Source organism: Periplaneta americana, chromosome 11, assembly GCF_040183065.1.
Source record: "Periplaneta americana isolate PAMFEO1 chromosome 11, P.americana_PAMFEO1_priV1, whole genome shotgun sequence".
Taxonomy (NCBI): Eukaryota; Metazoa; Arthropoda; class Insecta; order Blattodea; family Blattidae; genus Periplaneta; species Periplaneta americana.
In genome coordinates, this window is record NC_091127.1 from 681,870 (window position 1) to 702,157 (window position 20,288).

At 39.7% G+C, this 20,288-nt stretch overlaps 1 protein-coding gene across 1 annotated transcript in view; it reads right to left on the minus strand.

Moving 5' to 3' along the window:
* Positions 1 to 20,288, minus strand: part of LOC138708698 (uncharacterized) — a 115,591-nt gene that overhangs the window by 72,638 nt on the left and 22,665 nt on the right. The window contains exon 2 of the mRNA XM_069838798.1: positions 286 to 451. Coding sequence (XP_069694899.1) covers positions 286 to 451 — 166 coding nt within the window. The remainder of the gene's footprint in view (positions 1 to 285; positions 452 to 20,288) is intronic.

The window sequence follows — 20,288 nt, forward strand, 5'->3', positions numbered from 1 at the left end:
ATCTATTAATATTAATAATAATGGATATTTTATTTGCACAATCTGTCACTCGTATATTTCAAACAGAAAAGAAATAACTGAACTTGGATCATCTAACTTAATCGGAGAAATTTCTTCAGTCAAAGTTGACTTTAGTTTGAGACAAATTAATCTCAGATTATAATTTATACAACACAAAATCCCAAGTTCAGCTGAAACAAGGATCAATTTAACCTCTGATCTAAGATTAAATGGTTTATACAATCGGGCCTCAGTAAAAGATAGTGGCGCGTACCGGATACTCACATTGCACACACACGGTCTGGTTGTACTGCGCGTAGTAGGGCAGGCAGGCGCAGCGCCCCGCTTGGCAGCGGCTGTACGTCACGTCCGCCAGGCACTCTTGATCGTGGCTGCACTTCGAACCCAGCAGCCGGAGGTGTCCAGCGGAGTACGCCGACAACGACGCCACCTGCGAGAAGTACAGTTTAGCTCTCCGTGTCATTAATTTCACACAGTGTTAAATCTTCCCACTAGTGATGTGGCAAGTTTAAGTTTGCCGCCAGATAGTCTCGGCGGGACATCAGTGACGAGTCTTCAACACTCACAAGGGAATCTTCCCTAGCACACTTTAAAAATTGTACAGGGTCATCATTTTATTTTTACTAACATTTTAATATTAACCTGGCTATATCTTTCGATTAAGAGTTAAGAACCGGAAACACCGTTTGCTACCCCCTTCCACGACTGGAGTTCGATGATACTGGCGTAATATACAAACAAATCACTTTACTAGGTACAGGAGGGAAGAAAAGTAGTTCATCCATTTACGTAAACTAGGAAATATCACAATTTTGAGTTTGATAATTTTCATTAGGTTTTTGTTTAATCAAAATACAGTACAGTATTAACAATGAGTGTTTTTACTCACGAACTGAGCTGTCCATGTGGACGTATTCATTATGCAGTGTATATTATACTGTCTACAGGACATTAGCATACAATATAGAGAATGAAGTTAAATTGAAAAATAATCATAATATGGATATCTAAACACATTTTTGAAAATGGTGGCCGTTCATTTCGATATAGGCTTCAGTTCTTTTGTGCATATTATCGCACTACAGACTATTGCATCTAATTCCAATTGCCAGTTTCGTCCTTCGTACTAGTAACTCATGTTGAAATAATTCTGTACCTACTCTATAAAAGAGTACCTTACGTACTGTAAATTCAATCTTCACTTCTGCCCGGTCCGAAAAGATAAAATTATTCAGACATGCTATCTACTGTCCGTCCAAGTGGTTATGCCGCAGGATCGTAGAAAGGGGGGCAATCACGTGACAGTTAATTACTTAACGAGGCCCTTTTATTTAAGTTATTTTAAACAGTTGTATAATATTACGTAGACGTTCAATTCCTAACAGAAATTAATGTTTTCAGAAAAGAGCTAAGACGGCTCAGCTACTAGACTTTACAGAGGGGCGAACAGAAGCAGGTGGGGGAAATCTGAATGCGACATAGGCAAACGGACGACAGTACTTGTGCGAAAATATGATGCAATATTGAAAACTCTTTCGTCACTGGAAAACGCGAACATATTTCTGGAACGTACTGTTTACTATGATCACCGTAAGGCTACTATGACTGTATATGCGGTCTTGGATCTGTGTGGAGGACGGTTGAACTTCATTAGTAGAAGGGGTGGGAGTGAAGTACATTCAAAAACTCAGGTACAATAAAAATTGAAGTAAAAATAAAATAATGGCTCTGTACAAGAGTAATGCTGTATGTGAAAAGGCGGATGCCCATACAAATTGTTCCCTCCTTCTTAGGTCTACCTGTTCACTTCACTAGCTTTTCATCTTCCTTTATGTTTCTCAACATTTATTTTTCCTCTAAAGGTTCGTAACAGTTCGATCTAAAAGCGTCCGCTTCTGGTCTGGGCCGAAAGTGCTGGTCGAATATTAGTCCGCTGATGTCCGGCCACTTTAATGCGCGTGTACCGGCATATCACAGTTCACTTTCTTGGCTGCATGCAGTGGGATAGTGATGGAGATCAAGACGTGCCGTCCAGTGAGCAATGTGATAATTCTTTTCAAGATTAAGACATATTGTTACTTTTATTGTTAATAATAATAATCCGTGGCGCTACAGCCCATGAAGGGTCAAGACCTACCAGCCGGCTGCTCCCCTCACGCCCACATGCCGAAGCAGAGGTGGACGATCATCCAACCAGAATGGAGGTATCGTGTGGTTAGCACGATGAGTCTCCCAGCCGTTATAGCTGGTTTGCGTAACCGGATTTCGCTACCTATCGCAGCTCCCCAAGTGCATCACGATGCTGGGTGGGCACCGGTCCCATATACTGGCCGAAATTTCATGAGAAAATTTCTTCCCCCATGAGGATTCGAACCAGCGCGCATTCCGTAACGCGAGTCCTAGGCAGGATCCCTTAGACCACGGCGCGGGACACTTTTATTGTTACTTCTTCAAATGTAATTTCAGTGTGTGTGCGTTACTTAGATCGTTAAACCATCTAAATTCCAGCGGAAAATATCGCGCTATAAAAACGTTTTTGTATTAATGAACACATTTGTGAATACCGACTATGTGTAGGCAATTTAGGAAAAACACGGGAATTTTACTTGGAGGAAATAAAGAGATAGGTTTGGAAGTAAATCCCGAAAAGACTAAGTATGTGATTATGTCTCGTGGCCAGAAATAGTACGAAATGGAAATATACAAATTGAAAATTTATCTTTTGATAAAAATATAACAAATATAAATGACACTCGGGAGGAAATTAATCGCAAATGCCTGTTAATATTCGGTTGAGAAGCTTTTGTCATCTAGTCAGCTCTCAAGAAAGCTGAAAGTTAGAATTTATAAAACAGTTATATTACCGGTTGTTCTGTATGGTTGTGAAACTTGGACCCTCACTTTGAGAGAGGAACAGAGGTTAAGGGTGTTTGGAGAATAAGGTGCTTAGGATATTTGGGGCCTTGAGGGATGAAGTTACAGGAGAATGGAGAAAGTTACAACGCAGAACTGCAGGCATTGTATTTTTCATTTAACATAATAGGAATATTAAATCCAGACTTTTCAGATGGGTAGGGCATGTAGCATGCAGGGGAGAATCCAGAAATGCGTATAGAGTGTTATTTGGGAGACCGGAGGGAAAAAGAACGAGACGTAGATGGGAGGATAATATTAAAATGGATTTGAGGGAGGTGGGTTGTGATGGTAGAGACTAGAGTAATCTTGATGGCGGCTTATGTGAGAGCGGCAATGAACCTCCGGGTTCCTTAAAAGCCAATTGTAAGTAAGTAGCTACGTGGAGCAGAATGTCTTTGAAAACTCCTCGCCTTTCATTAAATCAGATTGTTATTCTTCATGAGTGAGCTGTTGTGTGAAGAGCTCACCACGTGAAACTTTAATAAGCTACGTAGAAATAATTTGAATGAACACAATACAACCAACCAACCAACCGACCGCTACGTTGCTACGTTTAGTGGGCAGAATACTAAAGTTTACTTCTGCATTCAGGAATATCGAATGCAAGTTGAAACATGCGCACCGTTAGCAGAGAGTCTAGACCAGTGGTCGTCAGCACGCGCTGAAATGTGCAATGGGTACGCTGTGCCGTCCCGTGTGCACCGTCGTGCAACAGGGAGAGATAGAGAGCATACCCACTAGCAGCTAAAGAGCACTTTAGTGCACTGCGTTTTTCGCGGGTAATAGACGCTAGCCCCAGCGTGCTCTGTGCTGACGACTGCGGAGTATAATTATGCAGTTACTCGGAGAACAAGTTTACGCAACTTATTCACTAATGGAAACGTATCAGTAAGATTATGATGGGCATTTCAAACCAAACTCAACTAATGATGCTACAGATTAAATAAGATGAACGCCAATAAATCTATTCTTTCCTCTTGTTGGCTGAAGCTCCCGCTTTTGTGGTTTCTTCTACCGGGATATCATTTTATTTTTACTAACATTTTTAATATTAACCTGGCTATACCTTTGAATCAACGATTAAGAACCGGAAACACCGTTTGCTACCCCCTTCCACAACTGGAGTTCGATGATACTGGCGTAATATACAAACAAATCACTTTACTAGATATAGGAGGGAAGAAAAGTAGTTCATCCATTTACGTAAAGTAGGAAATATCGCGATTTTGAGTTTCATAATGTTCATTAGGTTTTTGTTTAATCAAAATACAGTACAGTATTAACAATGAGTGTTCTTACTCACGAACTGAGCTTTCCATGTGGACGTATTCATTATGCAGTGTATATTATACTGTCTACAGCACATTAGCGTACAATATAGAGAATGAAGTTAAATTGAAAAATAATCATGATATCGATATTTAAACACATTTTTGAAAATGGTGACCGTTCATTTCGATATAGGCTTCAGTTCTTTTGTCCATATTATCGCACTATAGACTAATTCCAATTACCAGTTTCGTCCTTCGTACTAGTAACTCATGTTGAAATAATTCTGTACCTACTCTATAAAAGAGACCTTACGCACTGTAAATTCAATCTTCACTTTTGCCTGATCCGAAAAGATAAAATTACTCAAACATGCTATCTACTGTCCGTCCAAGTGGTTACGTCGCAGCGTCGTAGAAAGGGAGGAAATCACGTGACAATTAATTACTTAACGAGGCCCTTTTATTTAAGTTATTTTAAACAACTGTATGGGTATAATATTACGTAGACGTCCAATTCCTAACAGAAATTAATGTTCTCAGAAAAGAGCTAAGACAGCCCAGCCACTAGCCTTTACAGAAAGGCGAATAGAAGCAGGTGGGGGAAACCGGGATGCGACGTAGGCAAATGGACGACAGTACCTGTGCGAAAATGATTCACTATTGAAAGCTCTTTCGTCACTGGAAAACGCGAACATATTTTTAGAACGTACTGTTCACTATAACCGTAACGCTACTATGACTGTATATGCGGTCTTGGATCTGTGTGGAGGACGGTTGAACTTCATTAGTAGAAGGGGCGGGAGTGAAGTACATTCAAAAACTCAGGTACAATAAAAATTGAAGTAAAAATAAAATGATGTCCCTGCATCTTTTCCAAGATCTTCCTTCCCATTAAATTTGTAATGAGTGATATTTTGTTAACCTTTCATTGAGCCTTGTTCTTTTCATTTATCTTATGTTGGAAAGGAAATATTTCTAATTGTCTTGTATCTCCAACTTTATGTTTTTCAAACTTTTTTTTCTTTCTCTTTTATCGTCATTTCTATAGTTCAGTAGGCGAGACCTGGCATGTGAGCTGCGAGACAAGAAAGGGTTAAGCGATCAGAAAAAGGTTTGGCGTATGAGGGGTAGATTAACGGTCGTTGATATTAAACGAATGTACAGACACGAAAGTTCAGCTCAGACTAAAAACTTATCTTCTTGCAAGTCAAGCTTTCAGGTATAACTCCTTGTAAAGTTGATTTGAATAATTTCGAGGAAAAATTGTTCCGGGGCCAGGTATCGAACCCGGGACCTTTGGTTTAACGTACGAACGCTCTACCAACTGAGCTACCCGGGAACTCTACCAGACACCGATCCAATTTTTCCCTCTATATCCACAGACCTCAAAGTGGGCTCGAAATTATTCAAATCAACTTTATAGGGAGTTATACCTGAAAGCTTGATTTGCATAATACACGTCACTGTTCGTTAATAGAAAACCACAATTTAAGTCACACAGAGTTAGTGTGCACTCAACGTTGGTTGCTTGACGGTTTTCAGCCCACTTTGAGGTCTGTGGATATAGAGGGAAAAATTGGATCGGTGTCTGGTAGATTTTCCGGGTAGGTCAGTTAGTAGAGCGTTGGTACGTTAAACCAAAGGTTCCGGGTTCGATACCTGGCCCCGGAACAATTTTTCCTCGAAATTATTCAACTTATCTTCTTCCGCACCCATTGGTGATATAGACACGATGCATGGCAGGGTCTTGACTCCTCTACTGTAATGTGGTCCAAGCAAGCACACTCCTTTCCTTTTGTCTTATATCGTCATGTTTCCGTCACAGGTGAGGTATTGGGGTCTCCGGTGCTCCTTATGCATTTCTGAGAGTTGTCTAGAATCCAGCACTACTGCCATCTACCAATATTTGGAAAGACGTGAAGGAATACCCACTATGGCAGACGACCGATTCGACGTCACGCAAACACAAGTGGTGTCCTATTTTTTTCGAGATAGAAGTGATAATGAAAGATGAATTGTGATGAGTAGGCCTATTGTTGCAATAAAAGGTGAAAAGAGGGGGGCCGATGAAAGTGCCCAGAACCATGACTTTGCCCACCACGAACAAATCTCCGTCACCATCGCCATAACCCAGGTCTACGAAGGCGGCTACTACAATCGGCACGAAGCCGGACATCCACCTGAGACAACACAGGACAACGAGAAGATAGCACGGCTTGCATCCATATGCGTAACTTCTGTAATCTAAATTATAGGCGCATCACGTGAGTTCGAAGAGAGGACGAGCTCTAGTTTACAGGGTTCTGAGAGGATGAAAAGAAAGGAGGGAGTACGCCAAGGCAAATATGCTTGAAATCGGTGCGACGGATATGACGTCAAACTACACCTTTTTCGCCCCATAATCCACCGCGAAATGCCGCCAATTGCCAAATATTAAATTGCTACTGTCGATTTTGGCCATACGTAAACGGATTAGAATGGATGTGGAGGTAACAGGACTACTAGCAGATTATTATATCAATGTATGCTTCACTGTATATTTATTAAAAGTGTTACAGTTGTGACATGGACTGAACACTTCATTCCACATTCTTTCTCTTATCAAGAAGGATGTTGGCACTCCTTCATATGTTAAAGCATAGGGGGACATATCAACGGACATATTCTACAGTTGAGCCAAACAGAATATTACCTTATTATAAAAAATAACACCTGCTGAATACACTTTTGAAATATTCACATCAACACGAAACAATTTGTAATCGTAATAATAAAACAAAACAGCTGATAAACACACTGGAAAAAGAGATGAACTATGAGTAATTTGACGCCCATACTAGTTCTACCGTTTGCAGCTTACGGCCCAGGTTGACAGGGTTGCTCCATTCATGGATATGCGCAGGCGCCTTCTTGAACACTGCCCGTTGTTTTTTTTAATTGGGTTATTTTACGACGCTGTATCAACATCTAGGTTATTTAGCGTCTGATTGATATGAAGGTGATAATGCCGGTGAAATGAGTCCGGGGTCCAACACCGAAAGTTACCCAGCATTTGCTCGTATTGGGTTGAGGGAAAACCCCGGAAAAACCTCAACTAGGTAACTTCCCCCGACCGGGATTCGAAACCGGGCCACCTGGTTTCGCGGCCAGACACGCTGACCGTTACTCCACAGGGCCCGTTGTTACGTAGGTACGTCATCGCATTGTGTTGCTAATATAGAAGCAAATAAAAACAAAGCCCCATTCTTTACGCGCTGTGACTAGACGAATCACTCAGGTTGATAAATATCGGTCGTGGCGCTAGCTATCAATTATCTGGGAACCCACGTACGCACAGATTCTGCTAAGCCGTTTGAACATTCCGCTGAAATGACGTGCGGCTCCATGTCTCGTGTCTGTGGCTCAGCACTAGTGAGCTGTTTTCCATCCAGGCGGCCCGAGTTCGATCCCTGGCCTTGTCATCGAAGGAGACATTCCCACTTTCCTCTTTCATTTCTTTTGCAGTAACTAAGACTAGGCTGAGTGCTGGTGCTTGAGGCTCCACGTGGGGATGACATTGCTTGGTCAGGGATTTTGAGGGAGGATGACTCGCCGGTCAGCATCGGATTCATAAGTGCCACCTAGTTCACTTGACGGACTGGACAATCATCACAGGTAGGGCGCACGTTGGGCCAACACATGTCTAATATGGTCAAGTGTAACCAGAGTTAAAATTGCTACCTAAACCCTGGTTAAGCATTTTTACGGTGCATCGACCTCGGTTAGGTTTTTAACAGGAGATTGATCATGGTAATTTCTAATCGGTCATAATCCAGCGGTTAGAGGAGATAACCAGTGATTAGTAGGTCTAGTCAGGCAAAATGGCAGCCAGAATCACAGCTGATGATTTCGAAAACGGTCATTATTGTCTTTGGATTACTTGGATAGAGATGATGAGTGTGGAGTTGTGCTAGTGGAAAAAGAAAATTTGTGCGAGGAATTAGATGAAAGAAAATTTGAAATTATCTGACAGAAAATTTCAAAAGAGATTTCGTTTATCGATATCTACCTGTGAAACCGAGTTTGACTATTTTAAGAGTGAATAATCGCAGGCTGCACAAAGTGAGGTTATGGATAGATTTTAGGATATTGAGACTCTGGATTGTACACACACGTGCATCTCTTCTATTGCCGCAGGTCTACATATTTGCATCTAGTAATTAAGTCTATCAACATTTCAGACTCTTGTTGGGATATAATCATTTTCGTTGTGTATTTTTCATTTTATAACATTTTAACCACTTAACCTAACAACACTGAAAGAAACAAAGAAATACAACAGCACTCAAAGACAAACAAATGAAACACGATAATGTAGAACACGTTCGTTTCAAGTAGAAGGAATCAGCGTAGCAGACATTAGAGAGTTTTCGCACCCTCGACGCCTGCTAAACGGCTAACACTATATTGACGTCATTGATGAAAGAGCCAATCAGAGCCATTCACCTCACGTTATTTCAGTAACGGAACCCGCTGTCTCTAGACGGAGAATGTGACGTGAATGAAGTTTACCGTAGGCCTAATTCGGTGTTAAAACGTGGCATCTCGTACTATGGATGATGATATCCACTGAGAACAGCTCAAGGTGGATACATTATTCAGGCCGAAGTACAAGCAGGCTTATTGAGATTGCAGCAGATAAAAAGGCTGATTCGTGAGTACTCAGTCAAGCGAAAACGCCGTCATTCGGAAACTAGTAAATATTTTGAATAGCGACCACTTTTAAAAGTAATAATTTCCAGGGGCGTATATTGCGGATGTTCAAGGTGTGAGCTGGACACCCTGTAAATTCGGTAATCTCATTTTTTATTTTAAGTTGTTTTATATAATGCAACAATAATTTTAATTTATCACAATTTAAATGCGTGGTAATCTCATTGGAAGTTGACGTATATAGTTCAAGACTAATTTTAATTCATTACCATTCAGATATTTTAAATGCCTGCTGGTTGAATGTGCAAACCATCGTTTTTATAACGTACGCTCTGCCTGACGAAGGGGGATGAGTTCTGATCTGGTTGTCCTGTCCGTGCAAAAGAACATCCCCTGCTGAGAGTTGCGGCTATAATGCTCTGCGCGCGCACGGTGGCATGGTGGGGATACTCGCTTCTCCCACGCTCGCAGGTCGTCCTGTATACGGGCAGCTCAACTTGTCAATAGCGTTACAAAATATTGTGTTTGACGTGTGTGTTTATGTGAATTTACTGTGTTTAGGTTTTACTAGGGTTCATAGTTGTGTGCCAGCGCAGGTGAACAATTTAAATTACTTATTTAATGATAATAGCACTTGGAAATGTACACTGTAAAAGATCTTTTGCAAAAGCCATTCTCTTCTCGCCCACTAGGAGAGAAATTACATATAGTGAATAAGCGTAGACCTACCCCGCCACTTCCGAATTTAGTGCAACAATATAAAACAAAAAGCGAACAATATACTAGACATTTTTCTACTTCACAATATGAAATTGTAGAATAGTTAGCAGGTTGTGGAACTTCAAACAGGTTATTTTGTTGGCCATGGTTATTGTTTGATCATAAATAATGCAATTTTGAATAACGTTATTTGTAATAGTCTCCTTTCTCCTGCATCATTGAAACAAGGTGATTAATTTTTAAGAAGTTGTGGTGCGAGTGCTTTGAATAATATTTAAATGTTATTTTCTTTTAATTTTATGTAATTTTTCCTTTAGTTTAAGGGCATTTTAACGATCATTTTAAGTAGATTTTTAGGTCATCAACATCCGCCCCATAGTTATTATTTATAAATAATACTAAATTATATATTAAAAATAGTAGTTAATGTTGACCCGATATTACACTTAGACCTATAATAATTGTGCGAGATAGACCAACTATATATGTTTTAACAGAACACCCAAACTTCAGGTTCAGCATACGCCACTGATAATTTCCCTTCCTCAACATTTCTTTCACTTTGACCCCCCTCCCAACTAACGTGAAAAATGTTTACCGCTTACCATCTTTTCAGGGTGTAAATGCCTATTCTGAACAGATTACATATCGAAGTTAGTATTCTTTTATTACTTTTCAGAAATGATTTTCATTTCGAATTTTTTGTGTACCTTCCTTAGATACTGAGTTACCAATAAAAAAATTACAGCGCGATTGATTATCATAGGATCTATGACATGATAAATGCTAAAGGAGCGGGAAATATCATATAGTTTTACGAACATTAACATACGTCACCAAATATGTCACTACTGACGTCAAAATAGCGTTAACAGTCTAGCGTACCAGGAGGGTGCGAAAACTCTATATTAGAGCCTTGCGATAAGAACTGTTGAAGGAATACGTGCACCGATCCCTTACGATACTTTCCAAAGTGAACATACGTCACTACTGACGTTAACATGGCGTTAGACGTTTAGCGGGGGACTAGGGTGCGAACACTCTCTATCGACTGTCATCTTTGCAGAGATATGGTCGCTTTCCTTGCAGTGTAGATACCACCACAGACTTCATCCTGGTTAAATGAGGTGTCAGCTAACAGTGAGTATGAATGATATACAGAAATTACATTTTAACCGTGGCTTCGTAACCCATGATTACTAAATGCACGCATCCATTCCGGGACTGCCTTCAAAAATCCGACCAGCCATATCTTCTGACCAAAACTAGGCAGGCACGCATTACGATCTCACTGGAATTGTTCGCGCCGAGAATCGAACTACACATCACTTAGATGAGAATGGCCATGCCAAGAGGGCGGACTCTGCAGTAATATGTCATTCTAAAAATAAGTGCATATGAATTATGGGAGATGCCGATTACTGCCGCGACAAACAATAGCTACTAGGCCTGTGGGTTAGCTAGCTGGACTGATCGTCTGGTTTTGATTTTTCCGAGTTTTTCCTCAAGTGCAAGGGGACTGCCACGCAGTCCCATGACGAATCCTCGAACTCCTCAAGTTTTGTCGAGCTGGTATAGTAAAGTTCAGCATTATTTTTTGCTGTAACTTGTCTAGTGTCAAGTGTGCCAATATTAATATAAAAATGCAAAATAATTATGTTGCCAGCTGCAAGATTATCCCTATTTCATTTTGCCTACTTATTTCAAGATGCAACGGAACTCCATATCATTTCTATAGGGTTGAGATCTCTATGATAAGCAGACTGTGATCATACAAAGGTTCTGGTTTGTTAACGAGTGTAGTTCGGCTATACAGCGTTTAACGTAATCGTGCTGTAATTGCACGTGATGCATTGTTCATCACAACAATGCTTGGCGGCTGCAATTCAGGAAGCAGCACTACAGAGACCTACATATACTGCTCGTGTACCCTTACAGACTTCAATTTGTGATCCACTCACTTCACCAAGAACATATTATTTTCATCTATACATATAAAATAATAATTTTATTGATTTAATTTTTTCTTACAATGGTCAAAGAAGCACTGCATCTTTCATTACTTAAATATATTCTGCTGTTTGAATTACGTGGTGTGATCTCTTTTTAATTCCAAATAATATAATTTAATTTTTATTTCCGTGACGAAAACGGATGTGACGTATGGCACAGAAATCTATAGCGGCCATAGTTACGTTCGTACACTGACATATCAGACTGTGCACACTTTGTGGTTATTGCATTATTGGCTGCACGGTGATTATACATTTCCTACGAGTAAGGCGAGAGTGTAATGCTTTCTTTGCGCGGAGGCTACGAGGTAAGCGATGGTATCGGTTCTCATTGAGCTATTAATTTTGCTTATTGATATAGCTAATATGTATAAAACTCGAGGTTTCTATTCCATAGCTATATGATCCATAACTTTAGAAATATAGAAGTCTGTGCCCGTTTCTGAAAGCAAATCTATCTATCCAATAGCTGTACATTCGAAAAGACGCTTTAAGCCTGACTGCTAGATGGCGACATGTGTTTTCAGCTTGATTTTGAACGGCCTCGCAAATTTGGTAATTTTGAAGATCAATTTTAGGTACAAGAAATTGCTGATTTATTGTTGTCTGTATAGAAATTTATCGACATTTCAACTTCTTAAGAGGACAAAAACGTAATATCCGTCATTGACAATGCAGGTATTTAACGACTTCAGCACGATTCAAGGTGCTCCATAACAATACTGATTATAACCTAAGTTACAAATACTCTAACGACTTTGCTGCATTCTATCAAAAATGACTACAACACATGGAACGAATTTCGACGAGTTTGAAAGGAATTTAGTAATGGAATTAGTTTGGGAATACAAAATTATCATTGAAAACAAGAAGAGCGATGGAGCGGCGGTAGAAATGAAGAATGCAGCGTGGGGATAGATTACTATTAATAAAGAACTGTCCAAGATAAAGCTGACATGAGTGGGCACAGAAATTGCAGTAGTGGCAAGGATCAACGGAGGATTAGCAAAGCAGTGGTGCATAAGGGCCGTAGTTTCTTTCAGCCACGTTGGGTTAAGCAATTTCCATCGGTACTGTATGAAAAACTCAGGCCAGGAGTTTTCAACCTGGTGCTTGCGAGCACCTTAGTGCTCTTTTAATGACATTTGGTGCTCTCGTCATGCGAGTAAGGAAAGCAATTAACACGAGTAAGTCCGCTAGTTAATCAATTAATTATATTCAAGTGTTAAGAGTAGTGTACGCAAGATTCAAAATGGATTATCAAACTTTATTGTACGAGCCATAACAATTAGTGTTCCTATTCATCCATTATAATATTTTAGCAACCTGATGGCTTCTCGTATTTCAATTCAGTGTGGACTTAATCAGAAAAATGAAGATTATTAAAGAGAACTATTTGGCTGGTCGTGCGGAACTTGAATTGACAGATCTCCCGTCCTCCTTAGCGCTGATTGCTGTGTTTGTTTCAAAAAGAAATATTTCATTCATAGTCTCTGGGGAGAAGAAGATAGGCCTACATTAAGTCCAAAATACTGCGAAGTATTTCAAATGTCTATGTTGGAAAAACTTTCCCACTTATGAAATAACTACCTCAAGAACAAAGGGTAACGATGAACTGATTATATCTGCAGGACTGTTTACATGTAGCTATAAGCGACTTCTTCGACATCACTGGAATTCTGAGTAGCATTCAAGTTCATGGATTCATTACCCTGGTGAGTGTCTTCATAATTTAATTATTTATTTATTTATTTATTTAATTTATTTACTTATTTACTTACTTACTTACTTAATGGCTTTTAAGGAACCCGGATGTTCATTGCCGCCCTCACATAAGCCCACCATCGATCCCTATCCTGAGCAAGATTAATCCATTCTCTATCATCATATCCCACCTCCCTCAAATCCATTTTAATATTATCTTCCCATCTACGTCTCGGCCTCCCCAAAGGTCTTTTTCCCTCCGGTCTCCCAACTAACACTCTATATGCATTTCTGGATTCGCCCATACGCGCTACATGCCCTGTCCATCTCAAACGTCTGGATTTAATGTTCCTAATTATGTCAGGTGAAGAATACAATGCGTGCAGTTCTGTGTTGTGTAACTTTCTCCATTCTCCTGTAATTTCATCCCTCTTAGCCCCAAATATTTTCCGAAGCACCTTATTCTCAAACACTCTTAACCTATGTTCCTCTCTCAAAGTGAGAGTCCAAGTTTCACAACCATAAAGAACGACCGGTAATATAACTGTTTTATAAATTCTAAATTTATTTATTTACTTCGTTTAGTTTACCTTAATTGTGTTCATATATTAACTACATTCGACTGCACGGTGCCCGCTCATACAGTGTTACAAGTGGACGGTGCTCACAATCTTGAAAAGGTTGAGAACCCCTATTAGTTTCTGAAAAATAGGTTACAATATTTTGGAGAAGCAACAATTAAAGTTTTATCAGACATTTAATTGTTTATTTTACGATGCTTTATCAACTACGATGGTTATCTAGCGTCTGAATGAGATGGAGGCGATAATGCCAGCGTCCAGCGCCGAAAGCTACCCAGCATTTGCTCTTAATGGATTGAGGGAAAATCTCAGTCCCAACCAGCATTTGAACCCGGGCCTGCTCGTTTCACGATCAAACATGTTGTTACTCTCAGGCTTTTGTGCACTGTCCCCCCCCCCCCCACATTATTTCAGAGAAGTCGGCGCCTAGGTCTGAACCCACGAACGGGCTTCCCGCAACGTTAGAGCGCACCGTGACAACCAGGAATCACTGCAGACGTGCTGTAATCAAATTCCAGGTAAGACGAGTTCTGTAAGAACACCGATGAAATGTGTGGTGTACTGCGAATGAAGGCAACCAGAACACAAAAAAGAACCTTGACCACGAGCAGGGGAGAGGCCGGTCGTTGCTCTGTCGAGTTACAAGGAATACCGCTGCACCCCATTGTTCGGGTGGCTCTTGCGCACCTGTTCCAGCCACTCACCTTGCCGAGCATGAAGGAAGGGCTTTACCGGGTAATGATGCTGCTTACCGGAGCGGATCCTTCAAGGTCGCTGGTTAGTAGGAAAGCTTGCAGCAAAAAGGAAGTATCAGTTGAGTTGTTGACAAACTCTTCCTTCTGTGTTACATTTAGGTTGTTATACAACGTCGGTGTGTCAGCGCACGGGGCAAAATGACTCAAATAACACAGTGAAGGTTCTGCTGATATGCACATCTGTTATCAGGCAGTACATCTCACTTGACGATATGTGTCAGAGGAAGAACAATTGTCTGTATGCATCTGAAGTCTGACTAGTGTAATAGTTGGCGATGTATGCGCTAATCGTCCATACCTGTGGAGTAACGGTAAGCGCGTCTGGCCGCAAAACCAGGTGGCCCGGGTTCGATTCCCGGTCGGGCCAAGTTACCTGGTTGAGGTTTTTCCGGGGTTTCCCCTCAACCCAATATGAGCAAATGCTGGATAACTTTCGGTGCTGGACCCCGGACTCATTTTACCGGCATTATCACGCTAAATAACCTAAGATGTTGATAAAGCGTCGTAAAACAACCTACTAAAACAAATATGCGCTAATCCGCATTTGAGTATAACTGTAGGCAGTTCTGTTGTGTCAGTTCGAATACTGGTAGCCTGACCTTGACTAAACTCTGATTAAGGTGTTAATCTTGGCTTAAAAATATTGGTATCAAATTTAACTTACTACTAATTACGCGAAGGAAATAAACGTACATGCATTTCACACTCCACTACTTTCATCGGTCAACAAATCCAGATCATCTTGTGGCGCCAGAGGAATCAACGGCGTTTTCCGCTGTAGAAGGAATGAATTATAACATCGGATTTTCAATCAGTATCTTTACAATATTTGGAATCTTTACGAAATAGGTTTTGAAGGGAAAATAGATGTGCATTTGTTTATGTAAAAGAGGAAAATTCTACGAGAAAAACAAAATGATCAAATCTTGAGGAGGGAGGGGAGGAATACATACAGTGCTGTAGAACATTATTGTGTCTTGTTCTCGCGACTTGAATTCATAACCGGTTTACATCAGTCTTTTTTTTAATAAGATTTCGGAATAAAAAAATAACAAATAATTATTTCTACATCTACTCATTTTGTAAGTCCTCGTGTGGCAGGGGTTTGAAGTCACTCATTGTCCACCGCTGTGGAGTGACGATTAGCACATCTGACCGTGAAACGAGCGGGGCCGGGTTCAAATCCTATTTAGGAAAGTTACCTGATTGGAGTTTTCCCTCAACCAATTGAAGCAGAGTTGCTGGGTAGCTTTCGGTGTTGGACTTCGGACTCATTTCGCCTTTGCGCAAAGAGCACTCTGTAGGTAATTTAAAATAAATTCTGTCGCCTGGGACGATCTCCATATATTAATATTTTTTTTTTTGCTAAAATTTTGCACATGCTTGTTTTAGATGTAAGTGAATAACAATAACCTTGCGAAAGTGTACAGTAGTGGCAAAAAAAAACCGGACCGACTCTTGTAGTTGATTTCAGAGTCTTGTTCACTCCAGAGCACGATAGACTGGTAACTAAAACTTTCGTGGTTCGAATCCTGCCTGGGATGGAAACTTTTTTTCTGTTCCTTATTCAAATTTATTCCCAATACTTTTCGATTGCTGGTAAAATTCATGTTCTGGGAATAATAAGTTAATTAAGTAGTAAAATATCGCTGCAATCGAAAAGTATTGGGAATAAATTTGAATAAGGAACAAAACAATATGTTTCCTTCCCAGGCAGGATTCGAACCACGAAAGTCTTAGTTACCAGTCAATCGTGCCCTGAGTGAACAAGGCTCTGAAATCAGCTACAAGGGTCGGTCCGGTTTTTTTGCCACTACTGTACATTTCCAACTTTCACTTTGTTTGACCACCCTACTCCACAGCCATGCTGGAGGTGGGACAGGGTTGGAAGTAGCCATGTGTTCAGCTAAACCAGTTGGTTATTTAACGGTGCTCTATCAACTGAGAATTTATCTAGCGTCGCTGAAATTGGTGATAGAAAGCTGGTATTTGATAAGATGGGACCGAGGATTCGTCATGGAATCTTGTAATTGGAAAAATGCAATCAGGGAATAAGTACAACCACGTCTGTCACTCACTGCTTCCACGCGTCCAGGCCGGAGCGTTTGTTGCCCTTGATGATGAACTATTTATACCAATTAATGATTATGATGCAAAGACAATAGGGGAAACGGGGACGAAGCTTTGCTCTAGGTGATGGTCTACAGTCCACGGGAATACTCTGCCAAACCTACCAACGAGCCATAGTATTTGTCTATAACAAATTCTACTTCGATCCACTGAGATTCGAACCCGAGCATTACCATGGAAATCCAATTTTTCTAATCGTGCACCACTTCGAGTAATATGAATCACATGCCTGCAGGATTAGGAAACGCTGTCTTCATATAGGCCTATTTTTTTTTCTCTGGAGTCATCATTCAAAAGACAAGAAAGCAAATGAGTTAGGCCTGCTGCACTATATAGTGAGGGTCACATAAGAACAGTTCCTAAACAGAAAATATTGCCTTCTTGTCAGTGTTGCCAACTGTTACCAGATATTACACGATCCTTCGTACTAAATTACTTATATATTTACCGTACTTTATGTTGGAAGGTTATTCTAAATAATTCAATAATTTGTAACATTTTCGAAGGCAAACTATACGAGAAAGGGATCATGTCAAATATTTTGTCTGGCAATGCGAAATTCATTGGTTTGACTAACAATTGACTCACGAGACCTAACCTAAAAATGTATTTTGTTTGACCACATGAAATTATTAGTACTAACTCCGAAAACTTACCTCATTATATTCTTGAATTATAACCACAACGCAACACATAAAATAACTATTATGTATTAATATTAATACTGATATTAATTAATTATTAGTATGTTCAAATTTCACTAGTTTCCAGTAACAGGCTCATAAATCTAGTACGATTTCATTTTCATGGAACTCCAGTACTGACAAATGGTGTCGATATTTGTCTCAGATGCCAACATACCAGTTACAAAATCACTACCATTCGTAGTATTTGTCAGTATCGAAATTCGAAACGAAGTTGGCAAAAGAAAATTCAACCTGCAAACTAGAAAATCACTACAATCCACTAGCATATGTAGTAATGGGGGAAAAATGGTCAGGTTTCACCCTTAGGGTATGAAGTAAGCTGACCCGGACTATACACAACATACATTTTTATAATTCCAAAAAGTGAGACATTTCACTTCATTTAAAAATTGTATCGTTCAGCTAAGGATATGTAATTCACTTTCCTGAAATCCAAATAAAATAGCTTTACATACAATATATTATTCTAATACTATTTTATTTCCTCATTTACAAAAGTCCGTAGAGATTCCCATTATACTCTATTTGGCAAATTCCCAACGCTAGACCGTTATAAGAAGGAATTCCTACCTCCCCCTTTTCTCCTGTTGGAACAATACCCATTATGTACTGTACACAATAGTCTTCCTAACGAGGACTTGTCTGGCTTTGCGTTATTCGTGGTGATAAAGGAAAAAAAGTTCTGAGAGCATTTTATCTTGCAGAATGTGTCTACTGGTAGTCTACAAACAATTTCCGTCAAATGACTTATACAAATTCATTTAGAAACATTTTCGCCATGTTAATGATGTCTTCGGGTAAGAATAATCACTGTTTCATAATTAAAACATTGTAAGAATTAAACAGCATTCGTGGACACTTTATTTGTACAGACGTTTAACCTGTATCTTATCTCACACTTCAAAACAAGTTCTGTTAGTATGAATGGAACCAGATGTTGTACACTCTATACTTTTACACACGATGTCGTCCTCTTAACATCCTCTATTCTATCGGGATATAATCATAAGTATTGATTACTTTCATTGTTGACTTACATAGTACAAAAATTATTAGAAACATGTCTATTATACCTCGCTGTATTCAGACCACTGTCACGCAAATAAGAATCTGTACTCGGAGGGTCACTATTTAGTTTTCTTCAAGAAGTGACGTGCTGTGGAGGGGATACAGCGGCTCGAGAATACGTCACCCAGTTCGGAATAAAACTACATTTGTATTGGTTTGAATGTTTTATTTTTGTTTCGGCTTAAAAATGCAGAGTAATAATAATAATAATAATAATAATAATAATAATAATAATAATGATTTATTTTAGCTGGCAGAGTTAAGGCCGTAAGGCCTTCTCTTCCACTCAACCAGCAAAAAGTATATATGCATATGCATGAACTTACAAAGAATTCAACAATTTGATTTAGATGAGAGTTACATGTATACAAGAGTTATATACGAATTAAACAACAAAATACTATGAACTATTAATTAAACACTGAAATACAAACTATGTAGCAGAATTAAGCTAAAATACATAGAATGTTAATATATTTCAAATAATATTAGATAATAGAAAGAGATTATTATGAGGCAATTTTGAAAATACAGCACTATCAGGATGATGTCTAAAGAAAGAAGTAACAATGTAGTCAGTGATAGTTTAAATCAGTACAATTGGAGTGAAATGCTAATAAGGTTATCTTTTAAGCTGTTTTTAAAGGTGTTTCCTTCTAGGTTGCCCTCAATTCAGTGTCATATATTGTATTTATAATTTTTAGAAATGATCTGTATAGCGCTAAATGCGCTGATCGATCAATAAATTGTTAAAAAAAAAAAGTGTTTATTGTCTTGCAGCCCCTAATACTTTGTGACAAGGAATTCCATTGACGCGAGGTGGATACTGTAAAAGATGATGAATAACAAGATGTTCTATGAAGAGGTATACTTAACGCGCCACAGGTAAGTGATCTGGTATTTACGTCGTGGTTAGAGTATAGATAAGAGAAACGAGACGAAAGGTAATTTGGTGTTGAGGTGTGCAGAATTCGAAAGAGTAAAGACAAAGAGTGTAAAGTTCTACGTTCTTTAAGTCGGAGCCACGAAAGACTTGCGAAGGACTGTGATATGTGTCTATGATAAGAGAAGCAATTAATGAAAGGCATGCAATATAATATTTTACGAAGCTCACAAATAGTTTTTAACTATGGTTCACTCAAAATGCATCACACGTGTCTATTATCACTTGAATATTGCAGAACAAATCAAACGAGTCGTCGCACAGATCTGTAGCTGCTCTCCGTGCCGAGATATTACTGAGAGAGTCCGCGCGGCATGGATAATTTCAGCACCCTCATGCCCGTAGCGAGGGAAGTGTCGTCATTGGGCGTGTCATAAGTTCATATCCTGTGTACTAATGACTGTGGCTCGTAGTGTTGCTACAGCAATCATTTGGATTTCTGGCATTTCTCTTTCGCCACGGATCCCCCGGAATGCACGCCCACGCTACGCCAACACGGCTGACAGAAAGGCGTGATAACTGCGTGGACACCGGTCGTGGGCTTAAACCTCGATCAAGAAATTAGTTTTTACGTTGAATGTGAGTCGAGGCTGGGGATCGTGTCTGCCATATAGCTATTTGTCTGTTACTAGTCGCGAAAGATTCCACGTGTGGTCTTAGGCCAAGGTGCACGCTGGAATAAAGAAGTAGCGCGGAACACCACGGACGGATGTCTAGTGACAATTTTATGATTCTTCTGTAGCAACAGGAAAAAGACTATGATATCAG